The 15,206-nt window shown below is 43.4% G+C and overlaps 1 protein-coding gene across 1 annotated transcript in view; it reads left to right on the plus strand.

The window, feature by feature from the left end:
• Positions 1 to 12,042, plus strand: part of CDCA4 (cell division cycle associated 4) — a 38,890-nt gene extending 26,848 nt beyond the window's left edge. The window contains exon 3 of the mRNA XM_030214766.1: positions 10,143 to 12,042. Within this exon, the coding sequence (XP_030070626.1) occupies positions 10,149 to 10,892 (744 nt within the window). The 5' untranslated portion in view covers positions 10,143 to 10,148 and the 3' untranslated portion in view covers positions 10,893 to 12,042. The remainder of the gene's footprint in view (positions 1 to 10,142) is intronic.
• The last annotated feature ends 3,164 nt before the right edge of the window (positions 12,043 to 15,206 follow it).

The raw sequence follows: 15,206 nt of genomic DNA on the forward strand, positions 1-15,206 counted from the left end.
TGGGCTACTAAATTCGGCCAGTTGAGCTGGGGGTTGATGGTTGGCAGTGCTAGATCCCTTCCCCGCTGCATTTTCCTGCCTCCTTTAACCGGAGGAGAGTGGGGGACAGCTCTTGCCTTACCACCACTTTGTTCAAGGGGGGAGTTGTTTTTGACACATCAGTTATAGTGGTAGGACCTGTGGAATTGGTTGACTTTAGCAGAGAGCAGCAGATGAGTACCAGCTGTTTTTCCTCTATGGCGGCTGAGTCAGCAAAATGCTATTTGTGGTGTGGGAGCTGGCTATTTGTGGTGTGGGAGCTGACAAAGTGTGTTGGGTAAGTGCACTATGTGTTCGAGTTTGTGAGGGGCAGGAATTTACTGCCGTGGATGCCTTGCTGGGCTCTGCTTCCACAGGTTCTGACTGTGTGTTGGCAGCCATTTCGGGGAATGCAGTGTGTGTCTGCTACTCGTGTGGATGAAATTCCTTTGATTCCATCGGGCTGTTCCCTGTACACTTCAGCTTCTACTGACCTCAAAGTTTAGTAATTGTACAAGGAGCTGAGTAAACCCCCATTTTCACCTGAGTTTATCAAGCCTACTTAAGAGATCTTGGCCTGCTAGTGACATGGTTCTCCTTTGGCTTCCCTCAAGGGATCTGTCTCCCTAAGAAAAGGAGACTAGATCAAAGGAGAGATCTAGATGAGCTGTCTATAGCTTCTGGCTGTGATTCTGACATTGCCTTGGTGGTGCCTGTAGTCATTCCTTATCTGGAGTTTGTATGGAGGGAGATGTGTCCCTTAATGAAGGGAATGACCCTACAGCAGCCAGACTATTTCACAGGGAGGATCTTGCTGCTCTTATCACCAAGACTCTAGAAATTTTAAATATTTCCTCTCCTTCTGCTGAGGCACCTCCATCTTCTAATGTACAAAGAAGCCTCCATATACATGAAGCTAATGGAGGAACTCATTCATTTCAGCACAATTGGACTTGCCAGATTCAAATCTAAGGGAGCACAGGTTATGTCTAGGCTCTATCCTATCCTCCCTGATGAAGTAGATTAAGTTGAAACTGCTGAGTAGATACCTTGATCGTGGTGGTCACTAAGAACCTGCTATTCCAGTAGAAGGGAATACCGCTGTCAAAGATGTCCACAATTGCAGATTGGTGTCTTCAAGTTCAATGTTTATCTGCCCTCTGTCAGCAAGCTACTATTTGCAGTTCTTATGTGGCTGGTGTGTCTTTCCTGGTTACAGCAGTCTTCCTCTTTAGAGGAGTGCAATGCTTACCTTCCTTCCCTTGACTCTTGTCTTTCATAACTAGTGGATTTATTGTTTGACCTGCTTAGAGCATCTGCTAAGCAAATGGGCTTTAGCAGTTTCAGCAAGGCAGTGGTTGTGGCTCAAATATTGGGCAGCTGATGCACAATCCAAGTCCAGGTTAGTAAAACTCTCCTTTTGGGGTAGGTTGTTTGGAGAGGACTTGGAAAAATTTGTTAAAGATCTGGGTGATTCCAAGACTCTGCATTTGCCTGTAGACTTGACTAAGGCCCCCTTTAGGCCTTCTCAATTTCGCTTCCAATTTCTGGAGGCCAGGAGTTAATAGGCCCGGGAAGTCTAGTTCCTTCTTTCAAAAACCATGTTTTCAGCAGTGGCAGTCTTAGTCAAGGTGACGAAGAATTCTTCTGTAAATCCAAGAACAACTAATAACCTTCCTTTGCAGTGATTGGGTCCAGGCTCACTCCTTGGTGCAGGGTTATTGATAGTCATCTTGCAGCCTCTGAGGAGTGGGCCAAGATCATGTCAGACCAGTGGGTCTTGGAGGTCATAAGGGAAGGCTACAAACTGGAGTTTCTTGATCTACTCCAATTCTTTTCTTATCCAAGGACAAGCAGGCCTATGTATTACACATAATGCGATCCCGTGTTGCTCGTTCTGAAGCTTGACAAGCTGAAAAGAGCTCTGGAGTGCAAGACATGCTCCACCTTGTATGTGTGAGTGCCTTCCAGCCTGCCATGAGAACAGTTACCGCAGTTTGTTTGTTTGTTTGTTTTTTTACAGCGGTGAAAAGTTGCATTTTGCTGCTTCTCTTTACAGCTTACTCTGGAAGAGCTTTTTAGTGCCTTTGCGGTGATTTTTTTTTTTTTTTTTACTGTCTTTGTGAGCCCATGTTAGGATTTGGTTTTTCTCTTCCCTTATGGTCTCTCCTATTTTTCCTGCTTAAGATTTTTTCCTTTATTTTGTGCATCATCAGACTGCTTTTAGGCCTTGACTTCAGCCTGGTTCACCCGTTCTTTTTCTCTGGTGTCTTGCCCCTTTTTGTAGTACCATGGCTTCATTTGATTTGGCTGCAGAGGCTTTTCCTTCCATGTCCACTCAAGTTCCCACTGGCTTCAAGCACTGTACCCAGTACAGTCGGACTGTCTCTGATGAGGCCACCCATTCTTAGTGTCTTCAGTACCTAGGGCCTGATCATAGTCCTAACTGTGTCCTGTATCTTCATATGAAGAATAGGACCCAGTTGGCCAGAGAAGCTCAGCAGGACTGAATCTTTGGAGCCCAGTCCGAATCCTTGATGACATCAGCTTCAATGTCTGGTATTGCATCGGTATGTATGGCTGCTAGACATATGGACACAAAGTAGTTCGTTGAGTGGATCTCCATTTGCCTCGACACTAACTGCTGTGCAGGGCTCCCAAGAATGGCCTGCGTTGGACCAGACCCTGAGGTGACATGAGGATTTTATGCACGATGCCAGGGCGCTGAGGAATTCTGCACCCAAGAAGCGTCGGCGCAGGGAGGACCACTCGCCCTCCTCTCCTTACAAGAGGTGCCGGTGCAGAGGTCTCCAAGTAGCCAAAACCAGCCTCCCACCTCGACTCCAGAAGTTCTGCAAACTCTCTGAATCAACGCTCCAGCCTTTCTCGGTGTCGGCCCTCTGGGACCTTGCTCCCTGAGCTGCTGGCTGGCTTCTTGAACGGAATGCATCGGCATTGAGGGGTGCTTGCGCCTACCATGCCGGTGTAGACTGCCATCCAAGCTGGTACCCCTTCGATGTCTCTGTGAAGGAAGCTTCACCGGAGTAGAGGCGGGAACATACTCCTTGACGCCCCTCTAGAGAACGTCATTCTTCTATGTCGAGGCAGGCTCGGTCTCAACCCTCCCATGAGGAGTTTTGACTCACCAATGAGGAGCACTCATGGGAGTCAGAGGAGGATCCACGGTACTTCTCAGAGGTTGAGTCTTATGGCATCCCCTCAGACTCCTCCCCACCATAGGAAAAGAGAGAGCCTTCTCCTTAGAGCTTTTTCTTTCCCTCTTTTATCAAGGAAGTGGTGGTTGCCACATTCCATTTCCTTTGGAGGGCCACGATATTTGAGGTCCTGGACTACAAGTCTCCTAGAGAGGCTGTGACTGTACCACTGCACGAGATCATGCAGGACGTTCTCACGCAGAACTGGGAGTACCCTCTGTCCTGGTACTGCCCAAGAAGATACATCTTGTATCGAATTCACAGTACCCCTGGGTTTGATCACACCTGGGTGTGATAAGTCTGTTGTCTCATCACTCCCTTATGGTTGAATCCGCCCTCAAAAGGGCCAAGCCTTCTAGGGACTGTGCTTCAGTGCCCCCGGGCAGAGAAGCAAGAACCTTGTACTCTTTTGGGAGGAAAATGTTTCATGCCTCTATGCTTGTCACTTATACAATCATCCTAGTTCTTCAGAAGCATTTACTTGCGGGACTCTGTGCGCAAGATGCTAGATTTGGCTGATTCTCTCCCTCAGGAGCAGGCCGAGTCGCTTTACAAATTGGCCAAGCAGCAGAAGGCGTATTGTAAGTTCTTGCCCAGTGGTGCCTAAGACACTGTTGATGTGGCATCCAGGATCTCTGCCCAAAGTATAGCAACGTGCAGACTCACATTTAGAAACTGCAGTTCAGCCAAGGTTGTTATGCCCCAGGGGGATAACCTTTTTGGAAAGAAGGTTGAGGAGGTCACTCTCCCGCTAGACACCTTCGCATCTGCCTCCTCTAGGAGGTCTTTTTGCAAGTTGAGAAAGGTTACCTATTACTCGCAGAGGCATAGGTATGCTACCTCCTCTTGCACACCTTCTCAGGCTCAGCCCCAGCACGCTGATTTGCATCAGCAGCATGTGCCTAAACGCCCCTGCTGCTCCCCAGTCAAAGCAACGGATGAGCTTTTGACTGGTTCCAGCAGAGCATAGCCACTATCCCAGTATCCATGCCGGACGACTTACCAGTTGGAGGGGGGATGAAGTCTTTTTCAGGAAAGGTGGCCCCTTTTATTACCGCTGATCTGTGGGTTCTTCAAATAGTCAGTCTAGGATACGCCCTCAATTTTCATCAGAATCTTCCAAATTGCCCACCGAGAGCTTATTCCTTCAGCTGTCAGCAAGAGCAGGTACTTGCACAGGAACTCTCAGCCCTTCTGAAGACCCATTCAGTCAAGCCCATTCCATCGGGGAGGAAGGACAGGAATTCTATTCCATGTACTTCTTGAGCAAAAGAAGACAGGAGGGATGCATCCCATTCTAGACCTAGGGCCTGAACAAATTCCTGGTCAAGGAAAAGTTCAGGATTGTTTCCTTGGGCACCCTTCTCTCCATTATTCAGGAAATCAATTGGCTATGCTCTCTGGACTTAAAGAATGCATACACACACGCTCCGATAGGTGGGATGGAAGTATCTACGATTTTGATTGGGAACATAGAACTTCAGTACCACGTGTTGCCATTTGGCCTCATGTCAGCTCCCAGGGTATTTACCAAATGTCTAGCAGTAGTCACAGGATCACTACGCAAACGTAGGGGAACACATGAACTCCATCTCAGCGATTGGCTGATGAAGAGCATGTCAAAGGATAGTACACAGAAGTCCATATGGAGGGCTGTTTGGGTGCTCGAGCTGCTAGGGTTTGTTTTAAACTACCCCAAGTCCCTTCTCCACCCTTCCCAGCAATTGGAGTTCATTGGAGCCCTGCTCAGTAAATAGAAGGTTCGAGCCTTCCTCTCGGGACTGAGAGCAGACATACTAGTCATGCTGTTCCAGGCTCCAGGCCCACAACAGACTAGCTTTGGATGCCTTCCTCCTTCATTGGGGGACAGGTCTTCTGTATGTGTTTCCTCCCATACCTCTTGTGGGGAAAACTTTGTTGAAATTCAAGCAAGACTGTGGGACTATGATTCTGATCGCTCCTTACTAGCTTCGACAGATCTGGTTCTCTCTTCTTCTGGAGTTATCCAGGAATCATAGATTGGAGTGTTTTCTGACCCTCATCATGTAAAACAAGGGGTCTCTTCATCTCAACCTCCAGTCTGTGGCCCTCGCAGCCTGGATGTTGAGAACCTAGAATTTTGCTTCCTTGGTCCTACCAGAGGGTGTCTTCTGGGTCTTGCTGGCTTCTAGGAAAGGTTCCACCAAGAGGTGTTATACTTTTTAAATGGAGGAGGTTTGCTGTCTGGTGTGAGGGCAAGGCCCTAGATCCCATTTCATGTCCTACACATACCTTAAGTACCTTTTGCACCACTCAGAGTCTGGTCTCAAAACAAATTCTATAAGGGTTCAACTCAGTGCAATTAATGCTTATCAGTGTGCAGAGGGTAACCTCATCTCTGGAGAGCCTGTCTAGTTCAGTTCATGAGGTTTGCTGTTGACAAAGCCCCCTGTCAAACCTCCACCAGTATCATGGAACCTTCAGTGTTGTCACCCAGCTGATGAAAGCTCCTTTTGAGCCGCTGAATTCCTGCCATCTGAAGTACTTGAACTGGAAGGTCATTTTCTTGGTTGCTGTTACCTTGTAGAGTTGGTGAGCTTCAGGTCTTAGTAGTGGATGCTCCTTACACAAAACTTCATGACAACAAAATAGTCCTCTGCATGCACCCCAAGTTCCTGCCTAATGTGCTGGAGTTACATCTGATCCAGTTGATTTATCTTGCCAATGTTCTTTCCCTGACTTCATGCCCGTCCTGGCAAGAGCACCTTGCACACCTTGGATTGCAAGCGATTATTTTCATATTACGTGGAACAGACTGAACCCCATATACAGTCCACCCAGCTTTTTTGTGTCTTTTAATCCCAATGGGATCAGGTTCGCCGTTGGGGAAATGCACAATCTGTAATTGGCTGGCAGATGCATTTTTCACTTATGTCCAGTTGGGCTTGCCCTGGAGGGTCATGTCAGTGCTCATACTTTATAACAATTGTATTATGTAACCTGATATGGCGATGCCATAACAGACCTTTGTAAGCCACATTGAGCCTGCAAATAGGTGGGAAAATGTGGGATACAAGTGCAATAAATAAATACTGTTAGAGCCATATGGCTGTGTCAGTTGCCCTCTTGTGGTCAGCCTCCATTGAAGAAATTTGCAAGGCCGCAATGTGGTCTTTGGCCCGCACATCGCACTACTGCCTGAGCAGGATATCTGATGCAACTTTCTGACAGTATTGCAGAATCTGTTTTGGGTCTAGAATCCAACTCCACCCCTCTAGGCCTGTTCTCTTCTGTTACAGACTGCACTCTCACATAGTTGTATATAGTTTCAGGTTGATCTGTTATGTCCTTGCCGTTGCGATGCCCAGTTGACCAGTGGTGGTGGTTTTCAGTGAGCCTGGTAGCTAGGGATTCCCCATGTGTGGGAATGCATAGGCTGCCTATCCTCTGAAAAAGCGAAGATACTTACCTCTAGCAGGTATTCTCCGAGGTCAGCAGGCCTTGTATTTTCTCAACCCTCCCACCTCTCCTTGGAGTTGTCTTTTTGTCACCTATGCTGTAGTCTTTTACTGCAGTAGCCGCACTCTTGTGGGTGGGAAGACACTCGCATATGTGTGGTGGAGCGTGTCTCACATTCCACAGAGCTCTTCTCAGCTTGTTATAAGCTCCGAACTGGGCAACACAGAATTACATTACCCATTGAAGTCCCTGTGCAAAGCTCCCAAAAAGGTTCAGTACACTCTGTGGTCCTTGCTTCAGTTGGGAGCAGTTCAGCCTGTTCCTCTGGATGAGCAGGGCACCAGTAGGTACTTCATTCCTTTTATGGTTCCCAAAAAAGGAGGTTTCTTCCATCCCATGTTGTATCTCAAAATGTAAACAAGGCGCTGAGTTCAGCACTTCAGGATGGAGAATCTGCAATCTGTCATAAGCTCTTTTCGGCCCGGAGTATTTCTAAACTTAAGCTTATTTCCACGTTCCTATTTGACCAGTTCATCTGCGTTTTCTCCATGTTTCTGTCGGGACTTACTAGCAATTCATTGCAATGCCCGTCAGTCTCTCCATAATGCCAAGGACTTTCTAAAGGTCATGGTAGGCATAGCAGCCTTTTATAAGGCGGCAAGGTATTCAAGTCTATCCTTTCCTGGATAGAGCTGCCTTTTAACAGGAAAGCCTTCAGGTCTCCTTTTAGCTCCCAAGGCTGGGAAGTCAACATTATCAAAAGCCAGCTTGCTCCCACCAATCTCTGAAGTATTTGGGTGTCCTCTTCAACACCAAAGAGGGAAACAGATTTCTCCCCTCATCATGTCAAATAAAGATTGTATCTCCTGTACAGGGTTGTCTTTGTCTTCAGCTCCCATTCCCATGGGATTATGTTCAAGTATTGGGGACCATGGCTTCCACCTTGGAGATTCCTCCTTAGGCCAAAATGCAAATGAAGCCACTCTAGTTGTCTGTGCTTTCTTGCTGTTCTGCATTTGGATTACAATGTTAGTCTCCCTTGGACACTTCCTGTAAGGCACAGTCTGCAGTGGTGGCTTTCTCTGGCCAGCCTTCATTAGGGGCTTCCTCTAGCATCACCAGAGTGGACTGTGGTCACCAGATGCCACCCTTTCAGGCTTGGGGGCTCATGTCTTCATCTCACGGCTCAGGATTGCTGGTTGGTGACAGAAGCTTCTTGGTCAATTTAAACCATCTGGAGCTTAGAGCAAATCAGAAAGCTTTGCTTTCCTTTCAGTAGGTGCTGCAGGGGGAAGCTTATGTCAACAGGTAGGGGACATCAGGAGTGCTCCTCTAGCCGGGGAGGCTGCTTTCTTATTGCAGTGGGCAGAGACTCAAGTTCATCTCATTTCAGCAGCTTATATCACAGGAGAATTGAATAATTGGGCTGATTTCCTTAGCAGGAATGCTCTGGATCCAGGAGAGTGGAAACCCATTGGAAGCATTCCAGCTCATGGTGGTTTCCAATCCTGGACCTCATGGCAACCAAACAATGCTCAGGTTTGCTGGTTCTTCAGCCACTACAGGCTGGCCAGTGGTCTCCTTCCGTGGCCAATGGTGTGCAGAATTTTTCAATGCATTGGCTCATTACCTGGCCCGCTAGTAATGGTGGCCCTGGATTGACCCAGAAGACCCTGGTATGCAGAGTTTATTTGGCTTCAGCTAACTCCTTCAGTTGGACTTTGTCTCTGAGTCCTTCTGTCTCAGGGTCCCATAACAGTGGAAGATCCTTCTCTCTTTGATCTTACAAGCCTGGCTCTTGAAAGTTCAAGGATAAGAAAGGAAAGATTATTCAGAGGAGGTGATTACCATTCTGCAGGTGCACAAGCAGTCAATGTCTGTAGTGTATGCCAGAGTATGGACATTCTCTAAACATTGGTGCACTGACCATGCAATTTCTCCATTTAGTTCATCTCTGGCACAGATTTCGGCCCTACAGGAAGGTGTTAGGAAACGGTTAGCTTTCAGGTTGTTTCCAAGGTCATCTCTAGAGCCCTTTCTTGGCGGTTTATCTGGATGTGATTGATTCATCAATCATTTGAATGTGCCCCATAAGCCCATTTGTCTGGAGTGGAGTCTGAATTTGGTACTGAAGGCTCCACAAAAATTTCCCTTCAAGCCTATCCTCAAGGCCTCGCTGAAGGAGCTCAAAAGACTGTTTCTAGAGGCCATGTCTTTGGCCAGGTGTGTCTCCAGCTTCAGGCGTTATCCTACAGAGACCAGTTTCTGTTTTTCAGAGGCTGGGTTTACCATCCAGACTGTTCCTTTCTGCCCAATGTAGCTTCCTCTATTTCATATCAATCAACCAGTTTATCTTTTGTCTCTCTTGCAGGGAGAATTGTGGCATGGAATTTGACTCTACATTTGATGTTCATAGGGCCCTTCTCAGTTTATCTGAAGGTTACCAATGATTTTTCAATGCTCAGACCAGCTTTTTGTTTAACTTTGTGTTTGAAAAGGAATGAAAGCCTCTAAAGCTAAAGACAGCGTCTCTGAAGATTAATGCACATTCTACTAGAGTGCTGTCTACTTCGTTTGCTGAGGCCCAAACTACTTGAACTGATGATATTTGTCATTCAGCTACATGGATGTCTCATCCCATCTTTTTGAGGCATTATCGCTGGAATGTCTCCGCTGTAGCAACCAGGATGGTGATTTCTGTGACCTACCCAACTTGGACTGTTTCGTTTTTTTTTTTTTTTATCCCACAAGTCTGGTCTGATCCTTGAGACCTAATAGAAGGAGCAGTTAGTCCTTACCTGCTAAGTTTCTTTCTTTTAGTCCCAAAGTATCAGTCCAGAACCAGTCCTTCTCAGTATGTTCCTGTTGGCTTGTTTTTTCACAGTTCATAGACACTTGTTATGGTTTGATTCGGGATAAATCTGTATTGTGCTTCTATTTTCTTTAAGCTATTCCTTTGGTGTTAACATTGTGGAAGTCCTGCCTCCTTATATCTTATCTTTATTGCTTGGATATTGAATACTGGTTGAGAGCAGATACACAGCAGCCTTTAAGCAGAGATCTTACCGTACTCTTTATCTCCACCTGCTGGTAGCTCGGCATAACCCGCAGGTAAGAACTAATTTTTCTATATAGAACTGCCAATAGGCCTTAACCCTTTAGTGTCCAATGTTCCTGTAATAAGCCATATGGGAACATTGGACACTAAAGGGTTAAGACCAATTTTATGTCTGTGTCCCTTTCAAACCTGTAAATATTTTAATTTAACTTTTATTCATTCATTCAGGACACTTGTAAATACACTACTGTTAGATAATTTATGTGCAAAATACTATTGGATGAAACAGGTCTAATCAGTTTTTCATTTATTGCAGATGTTTAGGGGAAATGGTTCTGTTTGAATATTAAACTTGGTTCAGGTTTTTGTCATTGTGTTTAAACCTATATTTTTTCCAATGTTTACTCCAATAGGACACAATGTTTGCAAGAGGGATAAAAAGGAAATGTTTTGATGGTGAAGACGAAGTTGATGGATCATTAGCTGGTTTTAAAGCCATTCCTTCATATAATCTTCAACGACAGTCGTTGTTGGACATGTCTTTGGTTAAACTTCAACTCTGCCACATGCTCGTTGAACCTAATCTTTGTCGCTCAGTGCTTATAGCTAATACAGTTCGACAGATCCAAGAGGAGATGACTCAGGATGGGACCTGGCAGATAATAAATGCACAGAGTACAGGACAAACATCTTTGGACCGTTTGGTTTCAACAGACATTCTTTGTCGTTCCTCCAAGGAACAAGGTGAAGGAAAATTTATTTCAGGATATAGCAGTTTTAGTACAGACTTTGAGGAAACTCGGTCACAAGATATATCAGAATTATCAACAGTTACTTCTGTGCAAACCTCAAGAAATATGCAGAATCTCTGGGAAATGGGGAGCCCACAAGATAACAAAGGAAACTTTCAAAAGTCTTTAGATCAAATATTTGAAACATTAGAAAATAAAAACCCTAATTCTGTTGAAGATTTGTTTTCGGATGTTGACACCTCTTACTATGATCTTGATACAGTGCTTACTGGAATGATGGGAAACACTAAAATGGGACACTGTGAAGTATTAGAAAACTTCTCATCTCAAGCTACAACAAATTCCAGTTCTAACTGTAAAACAGAACTTAATGAGATTGATCATATTGTGGAGATCCTTGTTGAATCTTGAAACACCTGTGATTTGGCAAAAATTCAAGAACAAATGAACAAACATCCTTACTGGTATTCCAAAATCTATAAATGTAATTTTGTGCAAAGCACTTCATATTGCAAAATATTGTTTAATCCTTAGTTACTCAATTTGTTCTGCTTTGAGAATGTTTTCCATTAAAATACAAATATGTATTTTTCTCGGGTTGGTAACAGGTGCCAAGCAAACCAGTTACACATTTGTATACCCAACTTGTAAAGCTCAAGTGTTTGCACTTACTGCTTTAAGGCAGTGACTATAGGAAGAGCTGCTTCTAAGTATTCTTTTTTTCAAACTGTGTTCTGGGTCATTGTTCTTAGTTTAATCTTACTGGCTATTTCATTTGTCTAGAGCTACATACAGTAATCTTCTCTCATGCCCGCATAGACGGTGTACAACAATGTTCTGAGTTCCCTCCGTATCGGAAGAATAAAACCTCATTGGTCACTTCAGCTCTGCTATATTGCAATGACAGGGTTATTTTCTCTAGTTATTTTTTTATTATTTTTTTCCATCATGCTTAAGCTATGCTTTTTGTTTTCTATAGTACTTTTGAACATGTAGCATTTAGATTTCTTACTATTTTCTTAAAAGTATATTTTCATATGTCTAGTCAGTTTAGTATTTTTTATTATAAATTTTTACCAGTATATTTTTTAAAATTTTCAGGAATTAACATCTTACATAGTGAGCTATACTGTAACTCTGTTAAGAGCATGGATGCTGTAAATACTTTTTAAAATTGTATTTACATCTTGGTGTAAGGCAATTGTTCTCAATTCTACATTTTTTCTAGCATAGTACTTGTAATAGAAGTTATGCTTTTTTATAAAAATATAATTTAGAAAAGATCTGGTCAAAGATTTATTTTTGAATTGTTTGACTTTTTTTTTTTTTTTTTTTGTTAACCTAGGTAATTTATCTTTGAATTTTATTTATGTATATTTATATGTAAATGTTATAATTTCACTGAAGTCTACCATCAAATATTTGTTTATATGAGAGTAGTTTCTCATACTAAATACTGTATAAAGTGTTGCTGAGCAAGGTGCTCAGTTTATTGTGGACACTTTTTATGATATAAATGTTGTCAAGCCAAAAATGTGCATGTGCCATTCTTAAAGGTTTTTTGTCTGCCTTTTTCAATATACAGTTGATTCAGCTTTATGAAGATTTACACACCAATTTGGCTGCTAAATAGCATGTTTTGTTATACTAGTGGTTCCTAATTCTGATGTATAAGCCTTCAAAACAAATTTAAACCTCACATTTTTTTTAAAGTGTTAAATTAACAAATAGTCACAATTTTTCTGTTGCAATGAAGGTAAAACATAAATATAAGAAACAATCAAAAAGCAATTATCAACACCTGTCCCTTAACTTACAGCTTCATCATTTGCCGGCTAACTATTAGCCGGCAACTTAAAACCTAAAAGGTAGGACTACTTAATAGCACATTTCCATTGGTAATGAAGAGTTTTCCCCAAGTGCAAGCAGGCCCACAAATAGGTGACATCAGAAAGAAATCCTGTTTTCTACATTTAGTAAGTGTTCTTCGAAATAGCTTAGAAAATCCAAGTGTCTTTCCATGGAAATCACCTCTTATATTTCTGAAAATAGTTTTCATTATAGTAATCTTGCTTAAAGACAAAGTGATGAGAAGAGTAGCTGTTACCTTAGAACTGTAATGATTCTGTTAGCTTCCAGACTCTTCTCCTTGATTTTTCTCTTCATGCAAGTAGTAGATCTTATTCAGCCATGTTAAAGTTGGGGCCAGCCTGGGTGGGAGCAAAATGCCTATCCATGTCCGCTCCAATTGCAGTATGGCTGTTGTGACCTTTAGCAATCTTGTGAGATTGCTGCTTGAGGTTGTGGTAGTTATCTTGATGATGAAACTGGTATGGATCCATTCCTTTTAAACAGTATTCCTTTGTGTTTATCCCATGCATGTTTGAATTCCATTATCATTTTCATCACCACCTCCCGTGGGAGGGCATTCCATCACCCTTTCTGTGAAAAAAATACTTCCTGACATTATTCCTGAGTCTGCCCCACTTCAACCTCAATTCATGTTCTCTAGTTCTACTGCCTTTCCGTCTCCAGAAAAGGTTTGCGGATTAATACCTTTCAAATATTTGAACGTCTGTATCATGTTACCCCCTGTTTCTCCTTTCCTCCAATGTATACACGTTCAGGTTGCAATGCAAATCCCTTACCATTTTTGTAGCTTTTCTTTGCACCGCTTCCAGTCTTTTTACATCTTTAGCAAGATACGGCCTCCAAAACTGAGCACAATACTCCAAGTGGGGCCTCACCAATGTCTTGTAGAGGGGCATCAACCCCTCCTTTTGTCTGCTGGTTATACCTCTCTTCACTGCCTTGTCGCATTGTTTCTTAACCTTCGGATCCTCGGGCACTAACACCCCAGGTCTCGCTGCTGAGTCAAGCTTACTAATCTCTCCCCTCCTAGCCGGTATCTCGCTTTTGGGTTTCTGCACCCCAAGTGCATCACTCTGCACTTGTTGGCATTAAATTTTACGTATCCACAAGACGGTTAACCTGCTTGTTGCTCATTGGAGCGCATATAACCATACTATAGATCAACTTCGGTGTGTAGTTCTGGTACAGATTTCCTCAGTTAACATTAGAGGGGGGTAACATCAGTTCCCGTTATCTATTGAACAACGGTATATATACACATGGGGGACGGTAGCTCCTGCTGGCCTTAATTTGGAGGTAGAGTGGGCAGTGTTCCTTTAATAAGTCTGGGTGGAGCAGATAGGTTAGCTATTTAAAGATGTCATCCCGGCCTTCCCAGTTAGTTTCAGCGTAGCGGATGTTGACCCACGCGTTGGTGTGTCCCAGTCCGGCGTGCAGCTGGTTAAATTTGAGAAAGTAAGTGTGAAATTGGATTTATATTGTGATTTATTAAGGGGCATGGATTTAGTAGTAGAATGTGCATTGATTGTTTTAGCTAGGATAAGTGCACATTTTTTTCAATAAAGATATTTTGTAAACATTGAATATATTGGAGTCTAGTTGTAAATTTTAATTACATTTTAACTGCCAGACTCTCACCCATACTTCTAAAGTTTGAAGAGCCCTTCTCGTTTCTACTCCCTCCAAGGTATCCAGTCTATTGGCTATCTTCGTGTCATCCGCAAAAAGGCAAACCTTTCCTTCCAACCCTTCAACAATATCTCTCACAAATACATTAAACAGAATTGGCCACAGCACCGATCCCTGAGCAACTCCACTACTCACCTTTGTTTCCTCTGAGCAGATTCCATTTACCACCACCCTCTGTCACCTGTCAGTCAACCAGTAACCTATCCAGTTCACCACTTTTGGTCCTGGTTCAGCCCTCTCAGCTTGTTCATGAGTCTTTTGTGGGGGACCATATCAAAGGTTGAAATCCAAGTAGATTACAGCTAGTGCATGTCCTTCATCCATTTCTTTGGTCACCCAGTCAAAGTCAGTATGTACAGCAACCAGGGAAGGCCAACATCCTAGCAGAAAAATGCAGTGAAATTCAAAAATGTGTGGGATAAACACAAAGGAATCCTATATAGAAGGTGTGGAACCAACAAGCTGAGTGCTGCTTAGATGGCAACACCAGTGCTTGGGAAGTGAAGCTTAGTGCTGGACAGACTTCTATGATTTGCCCTGATAGTGTCAGGATAGATTCAGCTTCCATAACTGGAGAGCATGGCTAGGGTCGGGCATCCTTATATTGTTTGTGCACTGAAAATGGCAAGGACAAATAAGATTGTGTATCATACCTTTATACTATGTTTATCTTGTTGGGCTGACTGGATGGACTGTAATGCTCTTTATCTGCCATAATCTACTATGTATATTAGTTCCACTATTTTCTATGAGTAGGGAATCCTTACAGTGGATCTCTTTACCCCCTCAACAGAGCAGGAAGAGTCCTCATTGCTCAAGGATAGGGACATATGATAAGCTAGACATGGATGCCTTCAAGATATTTTTTTGGGGGGGAGGGCAGTGTCTTTCTTTTCCTTTAATAATGAAGAGACTCTTAAACCTTAAAACAGGATTAGAGAATTGTTATTCTTATAGTCCCCTAAGAGGATGAGGTAAGTGTACTTCCCTGTTCTGAAGCTTTTCATAAGACCCAAAACCACCGATGAACACAAGCTCAGAAACATTAAGCTCTTGGTTACCCTTAGTCTGATTGACAGTGTATCTGATATACTTCTGGTTTATCGGAGTGATTCTGCCAAAAGGTTTTTTGGTGCTCTAGATGGAAGAGACTTGCACGTGGTG

The sequence above is a fragment of the Microcaecilia unicolor genome, chromosome 9, assembly GCF_901765095.1.
Source record: "Microcaecilia unicolor chromosome 9, aMicUni1.1, whole genome shotgun sequence".
Lineage (NCBI taxonomy): Eukaryota > Metazoa > Chordata > Amphibia > Gymnophiona > Siphonopidae > Microcaecilia > Microcaecilia unicolor.